Genomic DNA, 22280 nt, shown 5'->3' with positions numbered 1-22280 from the left:
GCCGGCCTCAAATTTGACCAAATTGCATGTCAAACAACTACATGTATCTAGATAGGTATGCACACATGTTAGATGAATCTTGTCGTCGCGCATGTAGATAAACATCTGACACGTGAGCATAATTTTTTTGGGGGCGTGCCTTCGTACAACAAAGTAGAATGCCCAAGTTGGACGAAGAAGGGAAAACGACACAAATAATCCCCGAACTTTGACTCGATGTGTAATGTGATTCCCGAACTTTTAATTTATTTAATGTGGTTTTAGAACTTTACCTTAATGTACAATAGAGTCCCTGAACTTTAATGTGATCCATGGACTTTTGTTACATGTTCAATTTAATCTCCGTACTTTATGAAAATAATCAATTTTATCTCCGGACTTGAGAATTTATAGAAGGATAATATTGTACATTTTCATAATGTTCAGGAGCTAAATTAAACATATAGCAAAAATCTAGGGATCATATTGAACGGATTAAAAATTTAGAGATCACATTACACGTTAAGATAAAATTCAAAAATTATACTGAATAAATTAAAAATTTAGAATCGTACTGTATATTGAGTCAAAATTTAAGGGCGTTTTATGCTATTACCCCGAATGACTAGCTACGGAAGACCTTTCCACCGAACGGAATAACCCTGCGCCGCGGAGATCTCGATTGAAACAAAGGGAAAACGACAAAAAAAAAAGTCACTTCGGTTTTTAAGACGGGATAAGTACGCGACCTGAGCCTGCGCCTGAGCGTACCCTCGCCTCGCGGAGCCGCAACCGTCCCGGGGGCACGTGCGGGCCGGACACGTGTCCCGGGCCATTTACCGGACCACGACACCTTTTACGGACCGATTCGAATGTCGACGGTCCCTCCGCCGGCCGATTTCTTAAATCGAAAAAACATCGAAACATAAATGCCTGGGTGGGGGGGGAGGGGGTACGAGCAGAACGGACGGTCGCGTCTTTTGATATTTTTCCTCATTTGTTCTGGGGATTAGAGAGAGAGAGAGAGAGAGAGAGAGTGACAGAGTGACAGAGATTTGCGAGTGTTTCGTCCTTCTCTCTGTCATCTCGCCGGCTACTCTCTCTCTCTCTCTCTCGCTCTCGAGTCGGCGCCAAAAAACTAGGGCAAAGTGAGTGAGGGGGAGGGGGAGGGGATGGGGAGGAAGAAGGTGGTGATGAAGCGGATCGAGGACAACAGCAGCCGGCAGGTCACCTTCTCGAAGCGGCGGGGCGGGCTGATGAAGAAGGCGCGCGAGCTCTCCGTCCTCTGCGACGTCGAGGTCGCACTCCTCGTCTTCTCCAGCCGCGGCAAGCAGTACGTGTTCTGCAGCGGCGGCAACAACAGGTGCGCTCCCTCTCCCCTCTCTCCCTCTCCCTCTTAAGTAGTGATTTCTAGAAAGTCGGAGATGGTTTTCTCTTTTTATAATTCCTTCTCTCTTTTGTCGCCGTTCTAATCTCGTTTTCCGCGTTTTGGGACCGTGGTTTCTTTCCTTTTATGGAAATCTCCGCTTGTTTTGGGCTTCGGCTCTTCCATTAATTAATTGGGCGTCCCCCCTTTTCACGGATACGAAGTAGACCCGTCTCGCCTCGTGCTACATTTGACTGCGATTCTCCTCCCGTTTCGTTCGCTACTTTGTTCATTGCACTGCGGTTTTTGCGCGGTGCATAGCGTGATTTGGTGGTTCGATTCTACATATAATACTCGATTGGGACTCGCTTTCTCTTTGCCCGGTTGCTAGAACTTCACGCCACTGGTTTCTTCCTCTTCTTCTTCTTCTTCTTCTTCTTCTTCATCCTCTTTGCTTTTTTAACGAGGAAGCTCTTTGACCCCCCAAAAAAAAAAAAGGTGGAAGCTCGATAGGGTTCGATGACGTCGAAGAGAATAATTGATCTTATTGAATTTGCACAGTTTGTGTTGGACCACTCGTTGCTGGCTCCTGCGTCCCCCTCCCCTCATTCACTGTCTTTTTGCGGGGGACGCTGCTCGAGTCGTCCTTTCAGTCCGACATTCAAGCTGAAACATGTCAGCTTTGACCTTGGCATCCATCGGATGCGATGAGTGGATCGTCTTTGGCGGTGCATGCCTCGTAGATGATTATCTCTCGCATTTTAGAGTTTCCACGGGACGTTAATGGATTGTCGTCCGTCTCGGGCACTTTCGTGCGGTCTAGGTATGGGCTCTCAGTGAGAGCATTCTCTTTGTCAAAATTTCTCTTGGTACTTGAACATCATCCCCTCGTTCTGACAGTTAAAAAAGGTTAAGATTATAGTGCAATATTGTTGATTTCTTGAGCTTTGCCACGTCGACCTTTCCAGTGTTAGGAAGCAAAGCATACGTATAGTAGTTGTGTTGTAGACTCTAGAGAGAAGAAAGGATTTTTGAAAGGTGAAAGAACTGGGAAATTGTATTGGTGATGCGAATCCTGTGAGAAGATAGCTACCGTTTCAAACGATCGCGTGACCACCTTCATCATAGTAGTTAAGATGTTAAAGAATATTGCACGATTATGATAAGTATGAATGTGCTCTTGTGAAGCATATGAGAATTAGATTAACATGCATGACATATTTTGGTCTTTTTGCAATATACAAAGTAGAAAGATTAACCTTACCAAAAAAAAAAAACAAAGTAGAAAGATTAGTGGCAAACATGGAAAGAGTTGGGAAGCAATCTCCTAAAATCTTTTGGCAAGGAATCACTTGGGGAGAAAGCTAGGTGGTTCAGCAAGGACCTTTGTAAACTTTTTATGTTGAATATAAGGAAGGTGCAAGTTGGATTGGTACACTTGTGTTGTGGGATGAAAGCTTCCTAATCGATATGAGTCCCTGCAGCGCCTCATGATCTTGATGAGCCAGGGTTCCCAAGGATGGTATAGCGAATAGCATTTTCATAGGAGACTATGCCACACCTAATTTAGTTCGGCTATCCAATCTCTTGAGCAAAACTTACAGATGACCTCAACATAACAACTAGTTTCAGCATGTTATGGCCATAATGAGGACAGCAACATTGGCTCCTAACCCCGCCTTCAGAAATCATCTATGATGATAATCGTCCCATCCTTGGGATCCTAGCACAAAATCCCGACGTCGCTCCTATTAACCCTTGTGCATCTCTCACTCTTGACCCCGATATCACAAAATCCTAACTTTTACGCCCATTTAGGTAATGGGAGAAATCGGACCATGACACTAGGCTAACATATATGTACATTGCTAGTTTTCGTTGAGCGTAGATGGAGAAGATTGAACACCTGAAGGGATTGTGCTTGGAGTCATTGACATAACGGTTTTGTCAAGGTGGTGATGGACTCGTGATGTACCTGGCTAGTTAGAAGATAGACTGCCTTCCCGTATTGATTCCTAATAGCAGTACGGCAAATTCTGTTACCAGTACTTATCATACTTGTATTGCTATGTTTGAGCTTCCAATTCCTCGAGGAAAGACTTGTAATGGTTTCTACTTGCATCGTGGAAGAGTGGCATCAACTCCCTACCTATTGTCCACGAGTGGCCAATACAAAATCTAAAGATTCGTGAGTAAAATAATTATACAATTCTTGGACCTCTAACACCAAAAACTTCGCACTCGTCCTATTGTATCATTCGTTTTATATTGCTCACATCTTATCCTAAATACCTATTTTTTTCGCTCAAACAACTTATGAGTTTTGAGACTCACTAACCAATAACCACATTGCTCGTCTTTTTGAGGTTTCCTTATGTTTCTTAACTTTACCATTATTCTCTAAGATTTACGTGAATGGTCAAATCTTGCGTAGCGAAATTGACCATTTTACTTCACTTGTTTTCCTGTCCAAACCAAGATTTTTATGAGTATCTAGGGACACGTTATCCCACCGTTTGACTTCTCTAGTTTTTTCCTAAACCAAGCTTTTGACGAAGCTGTGGAGACTTGCGTTTCCCCTCATGAGTGTTACGTTACACCACCTTTGCTTTCCTTCACCAAACAAAAGTTTTTCACTAATTTATTGTGGTGGTTTTTGCTGATAAGCTAAGCCACACCAAAGGATACTTTGGAATACAATTTGTCTCCATTGGGTGCCTTCACCAAACAAAATATTTCATTAATCTCTAGTGATCCTTTTTCCGATAAGCTACACCAAACAACACTTTTTCTTGCTAGTCGTACCCTAAGCTTCTTCTTGGCGCATTCACTCAAAATAGATTGAAATGGAAACATAGCAATATATTGTCTCATATTATTTGCTTAAAATGTTGGGGGGACAGTTTGTTTAAGGAACAGCTGTCATACCAACTGTTCAGGAATTTCTTGGTCGCCACACTAGGCCAAAGTAAAGTGAAGTCATCTACATGCATCTTTGTGAAGGTTTGTTTTTTGCATATGTTTGCTCTCAACTTTCCAAAAGAGCTGCAATTTAAGTAGCAAATAACATTCGTCTTCATATACCTTTTCAATCCACTGGAATTAGCGAATGGACACATGCCATCGCTATATCATTAGTCAGTCATGGCGTTTAAGCCCTCGTGCAATTGTTAAATTAACACCTTGTAGTTGTCAATGCTCGAATAATGGAATTGACAGAAAATGAGGACGTTCCTTAATAACAACTTGAAAGGACTTCACAATGTACAATAATTCAAGTAACCTGTAGAGCTGCATAAGCGTCTGCAGGTTTGGGTTTCTTCAGTATCTACCTGTAGAGGATCATCGCTCAATCTTTAAAATAATAATCACTTTCTAAAGTATAAGCTTTACAAGCAAATGCATATGTATAAGCTCATGGAATATCCTCTTTTCTTTCGCTTTTGGTTAACTTATTAAAAAAAATGAAACCACAAAAATTGATCAATGAGCCATATGAGATAGAAAACTCCTACTCACAAGAATTATGATACCTTGCCTATGTAATAAAAAATAAACTTTCTAAAATCCTGGCAATTGATAGGAGTCCAATTTCAATAGGTAAGATTATCCTTTCAATTTGAATCGCACTTCTTTTAAGACTCTTATTTGAGTTAAATCTCACTAAAACTTTTTAAAATTTTGTGCATGTGATGACTTGGTTCCTTTCATGATCAACTACTTCAAGAAATTGAGGTGCCCATGATTTATCGATACATTTTCTAGAACGTAGAATTCTAATGAAGAACTTGAATTATCTTATAGTGTTCGCGTAAAACTTCACAGTCTGTGTTATTACTTTTCATTATCAATGAGATTAAAATAGAGTCTGCCTATCATAAAATAGTGAATATTTCAACTATCATGATGAATATTTTGTTTTTTCGTGAAGAAATCCAAGCCTCGTCTATTGATCTTTTCCCCTGACGACGTTGCTCTTCTTTCGAGAACGATATCTAAGCCATGGCAACTTTTTTTTCCCTGTAACTTTTCTTTAGAATATCCATTATATTGGTATGAGTCTACTAAAATGAGACATGCAGTAACTTCTATATTCCTCCTTTAAAAGAACATCTTACACGTGCTTTTAAGGCTCTGGATGGGTGTCTAGGTCTTCGGAGTCGCTCCACTAGCCTCTTCTCATACTTTTCAAAGAAGGGATTGTACATCTTATGGTACTTCTCTATGATGAAATTCCAATTAATATTGATACATCTATCGTAGTAGGAGGGTATGGGCAAAGAGTTTTTTGGCCTAGGATGAGGCCGTGATGCTTGCTTGATTAGCCGAGAGCACCAGAATAACTTTACTTAAATAGGTGTTTTCGAGGACAGTTTTGCGAATCGCATCCTTGTATCCAATTGTACCACACTCTATTTAGCTTGAATCCGGTCTCTTCAAGCCAAACATACAGATCACTTCAGCATAATAACTAGTCACGACCTGCCGTTGCCATAATTAAGAGAACAACATCATCTCCCTATTGTTTTGTACATAGGACCAACTTGCTTTGAAAGATCCTTCAAGAAGATAATCATCCCATTCTGGGTTCCTAGCACAAAAACACTCCACTCCCATCCGGAAGTGTCAACCCTTCTGCATCTCTCTTATTTCTTTGATGCCACGGAGCCCCATTCTTCAACCCACATGGATATGGGAAAAATCGGATTGTGGCACTCTCCCCCACCTAATTTCCACATAACCTTCGTAGCTGGCTATTTTGTCATTTTCTTACTTCTTTAACTAGCAACTCCACTCTCTTCGGACTCTCATGAATGGTAAACGCTCACCAGCAAAACATACCACTTTTCTTATCAGTTGCTTCCCGTACCAAAGTCGATGGTTAATCTTCTGTCACTTATGCTTTCCTTGACATGTGTAGCTTCCGAACCAATTGTGCTCCCTTGGTAGCACCCTCTTTCTATTACTGGGCATCTCCTAATATCAGCAAGCTAGCGGAGGTTTTTCCTCTTTGGAGATGTGGCAACATATCTCTTCTTGGCATCGACCCGTACAGTCTAAGAAACTTACTCTAATGCTACTGGTCATTGGTCGAAAGTTTCTTGGTCAAGGATGAGGCCGTGCAGCGCCTGATGAGCCAAGAGCACCAGGCCAGCCTTCCCTAAATAATTTGTTCCCAAGGACAATATGGCGAGTTGCATCCTCCACCATTTCGTAATTATCTAGAGCAAGGCATACGGATCACCTTAGCATAACTGATTTTAGCCTGCCATGGTCATCATCAAGAGTTCGACATTAGCTCTCAATCAGTTTGTGCACGGCCAATACCTGCCTTAAGAAATTCTTTAAGATGATAATCATGCCATCCTGAGAATCTAGCGCAAACACCCTAAAGCTATTCCCATGAATCAAATTTGTCAACCCTTATGCATTTCTCACACTTCATCCCAATGCCACAAAGCCTTGCTCTTCAACTACATGGGCATAGTATAAAGCTTGGTATGGTAACACACACATATAATAGGCGCCGAAATGTGACATTTGTTTCAATGAAAAGGTGACCAAGTCAAGTTTAGCTTAGCTAAAATGAACAAGCCCAAAACTAAAATGAATTCTCAATGTTTGGACGATATAGAAACACCGTGAATTTATCAACTTTACCTTGGAGAATTTAGATCGTTTTGACATGTAGCTTTTTCCCTCATGTTCATTTCCACTTTCTTCAATTCCTTCAACCACAAGCAACTTTCCCTATTGGTATTGCGTTAGGTGGCTCAACCCAAAAAAATGTAATATATCTCCTTAATTTTGTTTGGTTCAATGTGTTGCAATTCACACACCATTCTAATTTAGTACTTTGCTAAATTATACAACACATTTTGATAAGAAGGGTCAACATAAATTTGGATTTTTCATTGTCAATAACAGTTATCGGGTATATTTTGATAACTATAAGAAAAATTTTAATGATTGATCCACTTATTCAATAATTGGATCTAACATGATAACGAAATTGATTGATACTTGGACTTCATATTGTCATGAAAAAAGAATTTTCTTCGAATTGGCACGAACAAGCTCCCTATCAACTAGAAAATCTTCATGGTATACTCTCTCTCTCTCTCTCTCTCTCTCTCTCTCTCTCTCTCTCTCTCTCTCTCTCTCTCTCTCTCTCTCTCTCTCTCTCTCTCTCTCTCTCTCTCTCTCTCTCTCTCTCTCTCATTGTGTCTCCCTATCAATCAAGCCTTTTCCTTGAAAATCACTTCTAATAATGTATAATGGTAGTGAAAGCTACACAATGGGGGATAATACTGTTCTCAACTGAATTGCTTCAATTAATGTTTGCTTTATGGATGATCTACTAATGGCATCGGCGATTTTATAACAATTATACTTAACCATGGCATGCATAATTCTGAGAGGTGCGTAGTTAAGGCTTATACAGTTTGATATTTGGACTTTTAGTACCCTTAGGTAGACCTGTGCAAGGTTCGTCAAAGTGGTATGCTTTATTCATCACCAAGTAAAGATGAATACCATATGTAGTGTCGATAAATTCCTTAGCGCTGAATTTGGGTATTCAAGAGAACAAGTTGTTCTAAGCCTACAATTTTTTGCCTAGGTTGCGCCTTTTCCTCAAAAGTCCGAGTTATACCGGCATGATTAGGCCTAAGTGGTGGCACTTTCCGATATTGGACTTAGTGGATCGGGTGGGCAAAGCTAGCCCACTGGCCCATGATCAGTTTACACTTTGACACCAGTTTGACCCATTTAACAACAGTTCATGCAGTCTTTTTCGTCCAAACCTTATTGAAAAAGCTCATGCCACTAGCTAAATGATACTCAGAGCCTAAAACATCTAAAGGTTTCTAGTGGGAGCGTATAGCATAAGCTTGTTACCTTTCGCCTAGGGAGATCGCCAAAGGGAGCTTAAGTCCAAGCCCGTTAACATATTCAGTTGGACCTACTTTCACTCAAATGCTTGAGCAAATAAGTTATGGGCAAACTAGGATATAATAACTACTTTACACGTCAGCAATTCTCCAACGTGGGATTTCTCTAACACAACTTACATTGTATTCGAGCAATCTCGTTCTCACGTGAGCAGAGTGTTAGGTTGCTCCCCCTTAATCTAGGTATCCTTTTGCATTAAGATATTTTAACTTGAATAGATTTGGGGTCCATAAATCTACCATCGACTCTTATACAAGTTGTTGATAGCGTGCAACAAAGGCCCAATACCTTTTGCTTGAGGAGATTGCCAGGAGTGAGCTCAAGTCCGAGCCTATTAACATATTCAATTGGACCCACCTTCATTCAAAAGCTTAGGCCAATGAATTATGGGCCAGCTTGGATATATTAATTGTTCTACACTACAATAATTCTCATGTATGGAATTTGTCTAACAAAACTCACACGTGCATGTGAACGGTTACATATCCATTCAAGTTCACATGTAGCCCATGTGAACCCAACGATTATTGAATTTGACACTTTTTGTACTCTTAAGTATCCCAAGCCCTTTATCAGTGCCTTGATTCGGGTTTGTGGAGAGCACTTGTATTGTTTTCTCTTGCTAGAATAGGTAATACTTGTACGCTATATAGGGGGTTCAACTACTAAACTCTCCAACACGATGGCCCCTTGATGTACACTGTTTGGACTATCGGCTAACACTACCAAGATCTTATGACCGTTTTCATACTTTCTAACAAACGATCATGCGAATTGTGTACGTGCCATTGTATTGGGATGTTGTGCGCTTGAGTTGGCCGATATACTCCTTGATTCCCGTGCATGGTCCTTTGATTGAGCCAAAAACACAAACGGTGACAACATGAAATAATGGGGAACATAAAGAACTTGCCTTGATTTGAAGACAGATCCGTTTGATACTCACGATACATAGGTAATTTGATTTGAAGACAAATAAGAATAACAAGATGATTACGTGATGTGTGGTGCATTTCAATTGAGCTTGCTTATGCCGCTATCATAAATGGGTCAACTAATTATACTTGCTTTTGGGTAAGTGTTGGGAAATAAGATTGTGGTTAACTTTTTTTAAACACTGTTTTTTAGACGTTTCTACGTGTATAGTTTCTCAAACATGTTATATATGCTTATCTTCTTGCTTCAACATGTTCAGCATATTTATTAGAAGTTTGTGCATGTAAAATTTCTGGAACATGTCGTATATGTTAATGTTATTGGTTGAACGTGTTCATCATGCAATAGACTATGCAGTCAATGTAATCAAAATACACGGTACTAGCTTTTATTGAGTGACGCAATCCAACTATAGGATAGAGTTAATATATTCACCTATTTTAGTTTTCTAGCATACTCTAATGTTTGTGTAATCGCTGTTAATATTTATGAAATTCCTACATGATTCTTTCTTATAATCAATTTCATTACGATTTTTTCTTTGTTTAGTCAGAGGACGTGCAGCACATTTTGAACAATTATTTCGAATGGAAGCGACTATGAAATACAAGACCATACGAGACAAGTTGGTCTTGTTTGTTAACGTGACTCTTTTTGCAAGTAACTGTGTCAGGGGAATGACCAAAGTGCAATGACAATTTTGACTTGGATGAGACTTATGTTGCTGTGCACTTATAGTGCAAAATCTGTTGAGTTTGTCCTGATACTGTTATATTGCTTGTGGATTCTAAATATTTATTTTGACGGTTAAATACTCACATATGTTGTGGTCCTTTCTTTTTATGAATTTAGAATTATGCTTATTTAGTCTTTAGCCAAACTGACCATGTAGTAGTCTACGTGGGAATTGTTCAATAATGATGGCATCAAGTACCAAAGGACTTCGTCACGTGTTCCTCTAGTCAAACTTCAACGGATGACAATCATAATGCATGGATCTCTTACATCTGACTTTGCTCAGAGTCGCCTGCTAAAAACAATTGTCTTCTTTCATGTCTAATACGTGCTATGCTGAAGCAAAATGATTGTTCAAAGCTCTATTGAACTACAGATAACAAGATAACATAAATAGCAGAAAAACTTTCAGTCAAGTAATAGGGCCATCCATCCATGAGCCAGAAGAATTCATAATCTTGCTTTTCGTATGAAAAGTCTATTGCCTAGGAAGTAGGTAATCATATGATCCTGTAAAGACATCCAATCATAGGTCATCTGGGTAAATACATAAGGACGAAATTAGATTTTTTAAGTATTGCAGGTTCAGCTCCTTCAATAAGAACTAATATGGGCTGGGTAAGTCTTGCTCTGGAGAAAGAGAGAATTTGTGATATAAGAGGAGGGAGTGTTGTATTAAGTGTCACAAATAAATAGATGCTGACCAACTTGAGCCTGAGAGGATGGTTGCAAATACACATTAACAATTATCATTGTTATAATCATCCCTATGATGATTAAAGTGGCATTAATAAGGGTGAATTTGTTTTGCAGAAAATGAATGACTTGGAAAATATTTTCCTAAAAATGATCACTTGTATTGCTTATAAAAATGAACGAAATAAAAATATTTTCACCGTCCATAAAAATGTTTAGACATAAATTGTCGTGGATAATGAAAACATTTTTTTAACTAATTATTTATAGTAATTATTTTTAGAAAAATATTTTCCAAATCATTTATTTTCTGCGAAACAAATAGGGCTTAAGTAAGAAGGATGTGCATTGACAACCAATGAACAATGGATTAGGTGGTGTGATAGAATGGATTACTTATTTTGTATTGGCAGATTATTTGTTATGTTCGTAGAACAAAGTGGATATTGATATTTCTCAAAGCATATTTTCGTAGCTCTCTTTCAATGGTATGAATATATGGTTGCCACTATTGATGAAGGCTCTAGTAAATGACATAGTTTTCTTAACTCTTCTTCAGTTTAAAGTGATGCTGGAAATGTTGAAGTCACCCACACTAACACTCTCATAAACCACACTCGAGATTAGACAAGGTTGACAATAAGAGTCAGCAATGACTTTGTAAACAGGAAGTCTCCTCCATTGATATAGGCTTGAATCTATGATAGTACTCTCTTTTAGGGAACTAATCATTCGCAAATATTAGTTCAGTATTGGTAATTGTGAAATAACCTTGATTTACCTATGTATAACTTGATTACCTACAAAATGAATCTTTCTAATTCTTTGAAAAGCTGAAAAATCCGAATTTCTATCTTTTAACTATTAACTGTGATTTGATGTTTGATATGGCTATTGAGTGAAAATTTATTAAAAGTGACTAAACAAATAGGTTGACATGTCTTCACAAAAGTACACATAGACGTGTTGATGGATAGCACAATTCTGATGAATTTAGGTTGGATATGGCGTCAAATAACACGACTCTGATGAATTTAAGTTAAATATGGCGTCGGTAAATGATTCCCTTGATATTTCCTAATTGGTGGTCAAATTACTGATCAAAGCAAATGATCAGCTATAAACCTTGCCTCTTTTCTCCTTTCCTCATCTTAATATTTTTCTCCTTTTTCCTCATCATTGTTTTGGTTAAGTACATTGAGTTAATAGGCTTGCAACCTCATCTGATAGTTTTAATGCTGTTGGAGAAAGATAAACTTTGGCAGTTTTCCTTTTTCACTTTCTTTTTGGGTAGGGCTACAATTTCCTCAGAAATCATAAATACGAGTTGTTTGGTATCTTTGGCTAAGTGAGCCTACTAGATCATTTGTGAGGTTGAAAATATTGGAACCAATGTTTGAACTACTAAAATGTGTCTTGCCAGTTGTTACATCACAACTTTCTGGAATCTAATGCAAGAAAGTAACACTTAAACGTACAAACAATATAAAGTCAGGAGTTCGATCATGTCTTTCATTCTATGTGGGAAGGAACAGGATTCATGTGCATTTCTATTGCTTTCTATGATGAAATCCACAACAACATGGTGCTAGATCTTTTATGAGCCTATCAAGTTGGTCATATCATGTTTCTTTAATATTTTGACTTAAGTATGTACACAAAGAACCACTTCATAATTAGGTTTATTCATTACCTAAATCCTTGTTTTTGCTCCTTTTTTTTCCATGATTTGCTTTTGAGACATGTTAAGAATTTTTCCTTTGAAATGCCAAAGGAAAGTTGACAATAACTTATCTTCAACGATATCATTAAAAGCTACTTAAGGCCAATAAGTGTTGGACGCTAATTTTTGAAAGAGTACGAGGTATTCCGGCCTTTCACCTCAACTAATCTATCGCAGAAACATGCAAATTGTCCCATCCACGTACACTAGGTATGGCTCCATCCAAGGTTCATTTGTGTGGGAGATGGTATGATTGGAACATGGACGTGGCGTATCCAAATGAAGCAATCGATCCTTAGGTAACACATTAGACATCATTTAGAACTAGGACTGTATGACTATGCTTGCCAATAAATGAAAGACCAAACCTGTTAATCCGCGTGACCAGTTAAACTGAAAACCACTTAAAGATTCTATATTATTGATAAGTTGAACAAGGCATCGCCAAAATCCATTTTGAAGCATCATTACTTAGGTTGAATTGATATAAGCATGTCGTTTGGGTCTGCTTCAATTCATGTCATGATCGAGTAAGGCTCTCAATTCATGTCGTGATCGAGTAAGGCCCATTCCTTTATTATGCAACCTCGAACCCAACCTTGAGACATGGAAGATGAAGCTTTCATCAATATATAACTCTTATCTGTTCTCCAGTTATCTCTTTCCAATAGAGTTTCAATGCCCATCTCTTCTTTCACTTGTAAGATTGCATGGTTGGAGGATTGGGTGGAGCTATTATTATACAAAAATTGCTGATGGAGTTTCCTAATGGCCTTAATTTTTTGGTGGGCAGTTGCCTGGTAGGTTGTGCCTTTGTTTCTGTTTTAACTTAATGATGCATAGCAATTGATAGAAGCCCGGTTGCCGTATATCAGATTTGGTTCCTATCAACTTTTGAAAATGTTATTTCTCATTGTCATTTGGAATTATCTGGTTAGCTAGGTGTAAATCGGCTTGCATAAGGATAGAACTTTATATCTTCCTAATCTTGAAATGGGCGTAGAATTTATTTGTTCATTCATACACTCAAATGCTTTGTTTTTGAATTTGAATGAATGTCTCTCGATTTGTTTTTTCACAGAAATCTCTTGATGCTTTGTGATGATTATATGGTCTTGCCATTTTATAAGACGAAGTTGGTATGGTGAGCTCAAGAGGCTGCTGGGGTTATATGTCACTCGCCAACTCTAGCATGTCTCTGAATATCATCTTAATGCTGTTTGGCAATGGATCAAAGGGCTTTTTCTCTCTGTTGGTTTTAGCTGGTCATATGTCATAAAGTCAGATTCAGTGGTTCAGCTTATAGTCGAGATTTATTATTTTATGCATACCTTAGGCATGGGGTTAAATTCTCCTTTCATTGTTTCTTGGCTTGAATTGTTTGCTTGTCTGACCTTTGCATCCCACCACTCAATAGACTTCTTAAAGAAGTGGTTGTGAAGTCAAAAGGCAATCTCTTTTGGGAGTTACTGAGGATTATGGTCAAAACACAATTACCGGTGCTGATCTTGCTGTTATAATCTTAAGCTCAATCAAAAGGTCGTTAAAAACTGGATCTTTGTTCCAGATCAGGTTTTGGGTTTTATTTTTTCCCAGAAGAAGTATCTCATCACTTGGCTTAAAGACAAATGTCTGGACTACGTTTTAAGAATTTAAAGGGACCTACATTCTTTTTATGTTGTTTAGGAAATTAATGGCCAGACAGAGGACGACACATATTTAGGAAATTAACTGGTTAGACCGCGAAGAGACAGATTCCCGGTGTATTAAACTCAACTGACCATTTACTGAATCACATGCTGTCTCTGTGGGATGCTTGCTTCATATAATATTTGAGGTAGATGTCATTTTAAGAATGTGTATTGAGTTGGATGTCATTTTAAAGAATGTGTGTTGGTTTTTTATTCACATATGAACCTTCGTGCTGGCTCTTGGACAAGTAAAACATTTTTGGGTTAGAGAATGTGGAGCAATCTTGTTTATAAGCGGAACATGTGACATCAGCTTTGCTGCAACCTTGATGACAGAACGAATTCTTTGCTTTTTATAATAAAACTTACTTTGTGTGACAACGGTCGAACTTTCTGGGCAACTCCAGATTCTAGCAAGAATATTCTGATGTAACAATTTCATCTATATGTGGAAGATCTATCTCATTGAGTTTTACAGTCTGGTCAATACTGATGTTTCTGAATTTTTGGCTGGAAGAAGGGCTTGGGTTGAGTAATTTTGGGATGTAGTCCGATTCTTATGCTTCTGTTCAGTTTATACCATTCATACTCTACAAGATGATCACTGCCATATGAATGTAATCGATTACGAATTGGAATGGTTGACTGCACCCGTCACACCCTCAGCATTCTACATAAGTCTAGTCAAGTTGCTATACTCTGCTATACTCTCTGTAGATAGATGTCTGAGGAGCTGGAATCACCTTCAGAGGTGATTAGGGCATATCCTTCTCCTACTTTTGTTCTTATGTGCCGCTGGCTAGGTATGGTTTCGTCAAATATCTCCCTTGCTGGTCCTGGAGTAACATGTTGGAGCTATTATCTATTTTTCTATAACATTTCTTCATGCCTATATTTAGCTTTTCCTGCATTTGGATGTTGCCATTCTATTCCTTCCTGCCAGTGCACTGATCACTACGTCATTGGCATCATTCATGACTGATGTTGCTTCCTTTTCTGACCTTCTTTGAGACTCTGTCATAGATTAGTGTAGCCTCGCGTCTGGCTCTAATCTAGTGATCTACAGTCTTGATACTTATAGTACTAAATGCACTGAGTCCTTGGTTCAGCTTGGCTGAGATCCTTGAGCGTTACCGGAATCATTCAGAAGAAGCAGAGGGCTCCAAAGATGCTAACGAGGTATTTACTAATTTTGTACTGAGAGCTTGATACTAAAGCATTACTTCATTGGGATCTGAGGAAAAAGCCAATAGAGCTGACACCAAGGATCAGTCGGATTTAAATCCCATTAAAGAGGAAACCATAAAAGGTCTTCATTCAAATTCTATCCGTCTAAGATTTATCATTGATTTAGATGCTAAATCACAATCTGAGTTCCATCTGTCTAAATTGGATCATGTTAGTAGCCTGACTTACAAAAATGGTTTGGCGGGTGTTGTCTGGTCTTTTCAATACTTAATTGATTAATTCTTTGGAAAGACTCAATGTTTAATACGTAATGGTGCAGTGGAGCATCTTTATCAGATTAGACATGCCATTGAATCAGTTACGTGTTGTCTGTAGTCACGATTCTTGTTGACTAAAGTTGTGTAGCTTTGCATACATACTTTTCCCTACACTTGCGCTTAATTGCTATCCATCTTCTAGGACACAACTACTATTGTAGCCGCAAAATCCACTCCTTAATGATCGTTTTTTCTTAGGGATGCCCATCTGGAGAATCAAGCCTGCTATCACCCTCACAGCTGCTGCAGTTAGTTCAAAGGCAATATACTTTGGCTTCTCCAACTTCAGCTCATCAGGCATAGGATTAAGCTTGTTTACCATTCTTTCCTCCTCCATTTGTTGCAGATACGTGGAAGGGCCAGATGATGACAATGTCAGTGTGACTGATCTTGTGCATTTGGAAGAACAACTTGATGCCGCTATCGTGCAGACTCGACACAGAAAGGTGTCGTCTCTGATTTTCCTCAACAAGCGAAAGTTTAATCCCTCTTCTCTGAGGCACAATATCTTTGAATTCTATGAAATTGCAATACAATGCGAGTGCTGTTGAGATTAACCTGGGGCCCATAAATCTTTGCTTTCTATGCTGACTGATCTATCTAATTATTGGCAGTTACAGTTCGTCTGAGTAAGGGTGTGGCTGTGGATGTTAACTGCAGTTATCGTGGGATTGTTCTCTCCAGAATTTTTTTCCATGATGCTGTATCACTGGACCATTCGTGATCAGCTTTTTGAACTTTAATTTATCACTTCTTTAAGATGAACCTACTTCGGACTTGCAACTCTTCTTCCTAATTTATAATTTTGTCCCTGCATAATCTTAAGATTCCATTGACATTCACTTTCTCCCTCCTGAATGGTAACATTTTTTTAGCAACATTGGGCCCACTCCACGTCAAGTATATTAGTTTACCGTTGAGGTCACTTTGTGCAACATTTCCAGGGTAGATCACCGGATATTTACACGGTTCTCTTAAATTGTAATGGGGGTCTGTAGTATAATGGCACTAACATGTGGACAAATACAGGCGTGGAGTTTCTCCAAACTTAGTTAATTGAATATTCAAATTTGATACAATGAGGTCAAAGTTGCTTTGACTTCCAGTCACATGTTCTGGATTTGCACAAACTGGGATTGATAAACCTTTTATGATCTTATTGACCATAGAAGAGTTTAATTCGCACCATTGTAGCTCAGCACCAATCAATAATCCCCAAAGAATTTCAAGAATTTTTCTAGTATGCTTGTTCCAACCCTCAATTCCGTTTTCTAGATTTGATTTAATTGGACAAAGTTGTTCCACTCTTTGAAGGCACTGTGTTATATCTTCAGATCTATGTATCTCCTTTGTAAAGGATTTCTCCACAATGGCCGTGAACAGTTGCTGCTTGAGTGGCCAAATAAGGCAACAGTTGCTGCTCGAGTGGCAGAATAAGGCTTGACTGATCTTATGCAATAGACTTCTAGCTGTATCCAGTTGTTTGTGCAACTTATGCACAATTCTTGCATGATGACTTGTTTCTTATCAGTAATTCTTTCTGTAGACTCAGCTGATGACGGAGTCTGTCATTACTCTCCAAGATCAGGTATGCAATTTCAACTCTTTCTTCCTTTCTTTTAATTAGCTCCTCCTGTATCAATTGAATTTCTGGAGCAGAACTATATGTACATCTAGATTCTTCAAAATGCCACTCGAAGGTTTCTATTCTGATGGATATAGCTTCTGCAAGTGTCAAGCCATTCTATCTGACCGTAGGGACTGAGGGGCGGACTTAGGTGGCCATAAGTGCACTTCACTTCACGACCATGTGAATTTAACCTGTAAAGACGACTACTAAGGCTGCCACCTCCACAACTATCTCTTACCCCCTCGCTTTCATAAATGTCTGTTTACCTCTCTCCCTCTCTTTTCTTCTCTTTCATGGGGTAGGGCAGCCGCTGGGAATTGGGTGGGGTGGCTGCCAGCAATGCTCAGAGACGGAGTGACCTTTGCAGAATTGGTCAGTGACAGCATCGAGAGAGCGGTGATTGGGTTGGTGGGTTATAGAGAGTGGGGCTGAACCATCTGACAAAACACACTACAAAGAATTGAGAAGTAGTGTATTTATTGTGCGAGAAATAGTTCCTTACATGTATTGGTTTAGGTCCGTAACCCACCAATTTTAACCAATGATGTTGCTGCCTGGTTACAGGCTAACCAAGTCTCAGAAGGAATCACTATTCGTTCTTGCTGTCAGCAGAAAATGTCTTAATATGCAGACCGAGAGGAAAAGGTTTCCTACCTTATCCTGTGGAGTTGAGGAGAAAACTTTCCCTCTTTAGAGCATCCTAAGGAAGCTCAACCGGATCATCTGCTGCTGTATTTCTTGTCGAGTCCTATCGTCACTTCTCTTTGAGAAGTTTACATGTCCTAATGGGTTTTCCACTTTCCAGAGAACAACACTAAACTCCATTACTGGGAGTTTTTCATGCTCTGGCAAAGAGTTTGAAATATGCTAGGTCATTCTCCTCTTGCCCAGATTACCTCCATTTCAAAACTATATTGGAGGATCCACTTTCAGAATGCCGCAAAAGATTAACTGCATATTGCAGTTGAAAGCAGCTTGTTTCTCTGCCAAGGGAAAAATGTTGATAATCTAATCGATCCAACTTCAGAGTTGAAGTTACATTGGGGCTTAGGTCTCGTGTGGGATATGTTACTTGGTTAGTACATATAGTACATCCAGCTAACAAGTCTACCCAGTAACACAGGAATATGTACATAAGAAGTCAAGAGCACACCACTCAAAAAGAAGACAGAAAAGTAATGAGGACAGAGCATCAACAATATAGAGGTATAAATCCTGTGGAAGATATAAACTATTCGGAAGTGTAATCATCGGCTTCCAAAAGGTAAACAAAACAACTTTCAAAGGAACGACAGTATTAACCTGTCCAGTAGTTCAGGGCGATATTTCAAGTGTCACCTGAAGTCTGCTGGTGCACAGCTTTGAAGGAATGTGAGATTCTGACTCTGTAGACAGTATAGACAAAGAAAGTGTTGATAAAACTTGATAAAAATTTAAAACTGGTGCAACTTTTCATACAATAGAGAAAAAAATAGATCAAAATGTTAGAGACTCCAGCTATATCGAGTTTGATGCATTGGTATTCTCTACAGGAAAGGTTGCTGAGAGAAGAGAACGAACTACTGGAGAGGGAGGTGTGTCTTTCAACTTTTCTGTTCAAGATACTCTTTGGCAAATTGTATACGTGTCATTGATATATATGCAATATGATGTGCAGATAGCGTCCATGACGGCGAATGATGAACCCTCGAATGAGGCTGCAATTAGACATTTGGGGCTAGAAGACAACCAGTCCGTTGACCAATCTCAACAAGCTACACTCAATTTTCTCCAATAATTACGGAGGAGACGGCAATGCCCAAGTTCAAGAACCACGAGGCCGGTCGCAGTTGCAGCAAGTTTCGTGCTTCGACCAAGTGAAACTCTGCCGACAACCTCGCCGATACAAAATGCACGAGGTTACCTGCCATTTTGATTTTGTATGTTGTTGTCTATTAAGACGCGAGAGAATTTGCTACTCGTAAGGTCAATTATGATCTGTAGATTGTGATCTGTGGAGTGCTGGTGACAAGTGATTCTCTTCATGACTGCCGTGGCCGTGGCCATGTCGTCGATTCTATCCTCTCTTCTGATCCGGAGAGGATGTACTGTTAATTGCTGGATGTACCAAACCTGATGGTGTACGTCTAATAAAAGTAACTTTTGTGGGCTATTATTTCACCAAGATTGTTTTTATCGCTTCTCACTTGGAGTTAACAAGGCGTCGTTGTTTTCTACTCTCTGACGAGAGTTGGGCTTTTCTTTTTCTTTTAAAAAAAAAGCAGAGTCTAAATTAACTTTTTGGAGGATATCATAAGAGTAAACTAAACATTGTCTAGCTCACACTTGCCTTTCTACACAGCTTACAAGAGAGATACAACGAGCAAAACCGGGGCCCTGTAGTCAGCAATGTGGTTATTTTTGTTCAGTTATGTGATTCTTGCAGAAGCGCTTCTCCATTCCACCATTTCAAAACTTTGGGGTTTACAAGGCGTCTTCGTTGATTTAGATATGCTTTGGCTAAATGGTAAGAGAAAGGCTAATAGTGAATAATAGGCCCGATAAACTCCCCTCCGTCTGAAGACTCGGTTCGCCGTCGGTTTGCAAACAAGAATGCTTCGTAGGGGAAGATGGATCGGAGCTCGGTAACCGCAATTCTACTCTTTCCCACACTTTTCTCCCCTGGGTGGGTAATCGTTGATCCTTTAGTACCAGCTATTCCTACTTGTATCAATCTTTTTTCTGTATGTGTCGTGCTACAGATCTTTCGACCATGGTTTACTGGTTATTGATGGCATTATTTGGGTTAGAGACACCGATCGTGTCACATGGCAACATCAAACCAATTTGGTTGGAGATTTACAGTTCATCTTATGAATGATCCACCGACTCGTGCCAACTTTTGCCACCAACCTCAGGTGGACACTTGTACTTACACAATTGCAGACACCGAGCAATCCATGCACATGCCTATGCACGAAGAAGAAGCTGAGTTCAAGACTCGATGGCAACTCTACGAAAACACGATGATCCGCCATCGTCGAGCCGACACACTACAAATGTCATGGCTTCTCCACTTCTATTGCGCATCGAATCTTTTTCTCTCACTTGTGTTACGACATGGGACGTTTGAGCATACGATTCATCGATCTTATACGGACCAGGTAATCGTGCTGAGCTGCGTGCGCGATTTCTACGTGTTTCTCTCATCCGTCGTTTTTTACATCAGAATGCGCAGAGACGGGGGTGGGGGACGAGCGCACGAAATGATTGACAAAAGTGGTTGTAAGGGGAGTCTAACTATTGCTCACACAAACGAAACAACCGCGACGATGCAAAAAAAAGCAACCGAAAAGAAATGGAAAGTGGCAACAAAAGCAGGAGATCATCATCACGCAACTGAAACAAGGAAGGGAAGGCTCGTAAAAACATAAGGAATCGAATGCCGTACCTCTCGAATCCGCTCGACCAAAACTGCGTCCGAGAACACGATCCGATCCCGCGGGCAACGAGCCAGAAACTATCAACTGACATTATTACCAAAGCTTCTGATCAGACAGAGAGACGATATAAGACACGTCCCAAAACAAATTATACAGCCCTCGACTCACTCGATCGTTGCAATGATCTCCATCGCGAACTCTGCTTCGGATGCGCAGTTCTCCACGAGAGATAGAGATAGAGAGAGAGAGAGAGAGAGAGAGGGGCACAGACGTGAGAGTGCGTGCGCGTGCGCTTGAAGGTGGGGTGCTTCGAGTTACTAAAAAGTGGATAAATAGAGCAGAGTCCGCCTTACGTTTGGACCCGTCTTAGGTTTGCCCGGTGGCTCTTCGAAGCGCTATTGCACCACGGTGAGACTCTGTCCTTCTTTCGGAAATCCCTCCCCATTGGGGGGGTATCTCACTTTAATACGAAAAAGATTACAAGTGGAGAAATTTGATTCTATTAACCACCACCTGCAGAAATATCAGTGACTTTATTAAGTACACTAGATAAGAAGTGGGATTCGTTTTGAAAATAACGCCACGCATGGCACAAGACAGTGACTATACATCACCATTATCTTTCCGATTAAAATAGCGTGACCCATTCACAAAATTGTCGTATAAATGCGTGGGCGAAAGCCACCCAAAACCCTAAATTATGTCCATCATGACACGTGTGTCTTAAACTTTTTCAAACTTATACTTGTGAGACACATTTACTCTCCGTCAAAATTCTGTCAATGAGAACATACCACCCACATAACCTAAGTTAAATAAAAACGACATTATTTTTTTCTCAAAAGCCATCTAACAGAACCTCGATCGAGGATAAATGCGTCACATTGATACAAATTAGGCATGTTTATGTCACAAGAAAAAGTTCAAGGTAAATGTGTAAAAGTAGATATAATTTGAGATTTTTGATGTCGCGAAAAAAAATTCCATATCATAGTTTGAAATTTTTTGCGATTTTTTTCCTTAACTGTGAATGGAGCTTCCTTGGCACCTTTGCTCCTTTCGCAGGTGTCAAAGATTCTCCTTTTCTTAACATTTTTTCCTTTGCCACTTGCCAACCAAAATATACACAACCTTTTCAGTCCCCGAAAAACAAGGATAGACGAGTTGACTGCGTTCCCCCTTTCTAGTCTCTGACACCCGCCACCCGCCAGATCAGCGGCTCGGGCCAATTGGATTCTCAGAAATCTAAATCACTGAATCGAAAGGCGAGACTTCTACCGGACTTCGAATTATGGTACAAATGAGCCCAACTAATATGTTGGACCAGGTGGGTCCACTGCGACTGATCCCGTTCCGCACGTGCTGGAGGATTTCTTCACGAAATTACTGGCGACTTGGAATCGAATTTGCGAATTGACGCGATAAAAATTTTCAGTTGATGCACATGTACAGCTCGTCTTGATAAGCAGACGGCGTTTTCATGATGGTGTAATTGCATCTACACCCGTCCGGCTGAGCGAACCGACTGCCTCGAAACGAATAAGAAAAGTAAATGGATGTGTGAGTCGGAACTCATTGGTGAAGGACCAAAAATCTGTTTAAGTTTCTTTTCTGGAGGGTGTTTGAATAAAATGAATTTTTTT

General features: G+C 39.7%; 1 protein-coding gene and 1 long non-coding RNA gene across 2 annotated transcripts; one reads left to right on the top strand and one right to left on the bottom strand.

The window, feature by feature from the left end:
• The first annotated feature begins 1027 nt into the window (after positions 1 to 1027).
• Positions 1028 to 19375, top strand: LOC115672087 (agamous-like MADS-box protein AGL31). The gene is made up of 7 exons (XM_056309465.1): positions 1028 to 1342; positions 15190 to 15259; positions 15784 to 15845; positions 15932 to 16031; positions 17132 to 17173; positions 18748 to 18789; positions 18873 to 19375. The coding sequence occupies exons 1-7, from the start codon at positions 1152 to 1154 to the stop codon at positions 18990 to 18992; spliced, it is 627 nt and encodes a 208-aa protein (XP_056165440.1). The 5' UTR covers positions 1028 to 1151; the 3' UTR covers positions 18993 to 19375.
• Positions 18395 to 20880, bottom strand: LOC130137666 (uncharacterized). The gene is made up of 2 exons (XR_008816028.1): positions 20646 to 20880; positions 18395 to 18594 (listed from the first exon to the last, which is right to left on the bottom strand). It is a non-coding gene; the product is annotated as an uncharacterized LOC130137666 (long non-coding RNA).
• Positions 20881 to 22280: the final 1400 nt, after the last annotated feature.

The sequence above is a fragment of the Syzygium oleosum genome, unplaced genomic scaffold (genome assembly GCF_021117445.2).
Source record: "Syzygium oleosum isolate NSW1041296 unplaced genomic scaffold, Sole_v2.1 Sole_v2.03, whole genome shotgun sequence".
Lineage (NCBI taxonomy): Eukaryota > Viridiplantae > Streptophyta > Magnoliopsida > Myrtales > Myrtaceae > Syzygium > Syzygium oleosum.
This window is presented reverse-complemented; position numbering and strand designations above follow the sequence as displayed.

Coding starts and splice junctions, on each gene's coding strand:
- LOC115672087 (XM_056309465.1), top strand. CDS start 1,152: ATGGGGAGGAAGAAGGTGGTGATGAAGCGGATCGAGGACAACAGCAGC. Junction 16,032..17,131: donor TGCAGACTCGACACAGAAAG/GTGTCGTCTCTG, acceptor TTCTTTCTGTAG/ACTCAGCTGATGACGGAGTC. Junction 17,174..18,747: donor TCATTACTCTCCAAGATCAG/GTATGCAATTTC, acceptor TATTCTCTACAG/GAAAGGTTGCTGAGAGAAGA.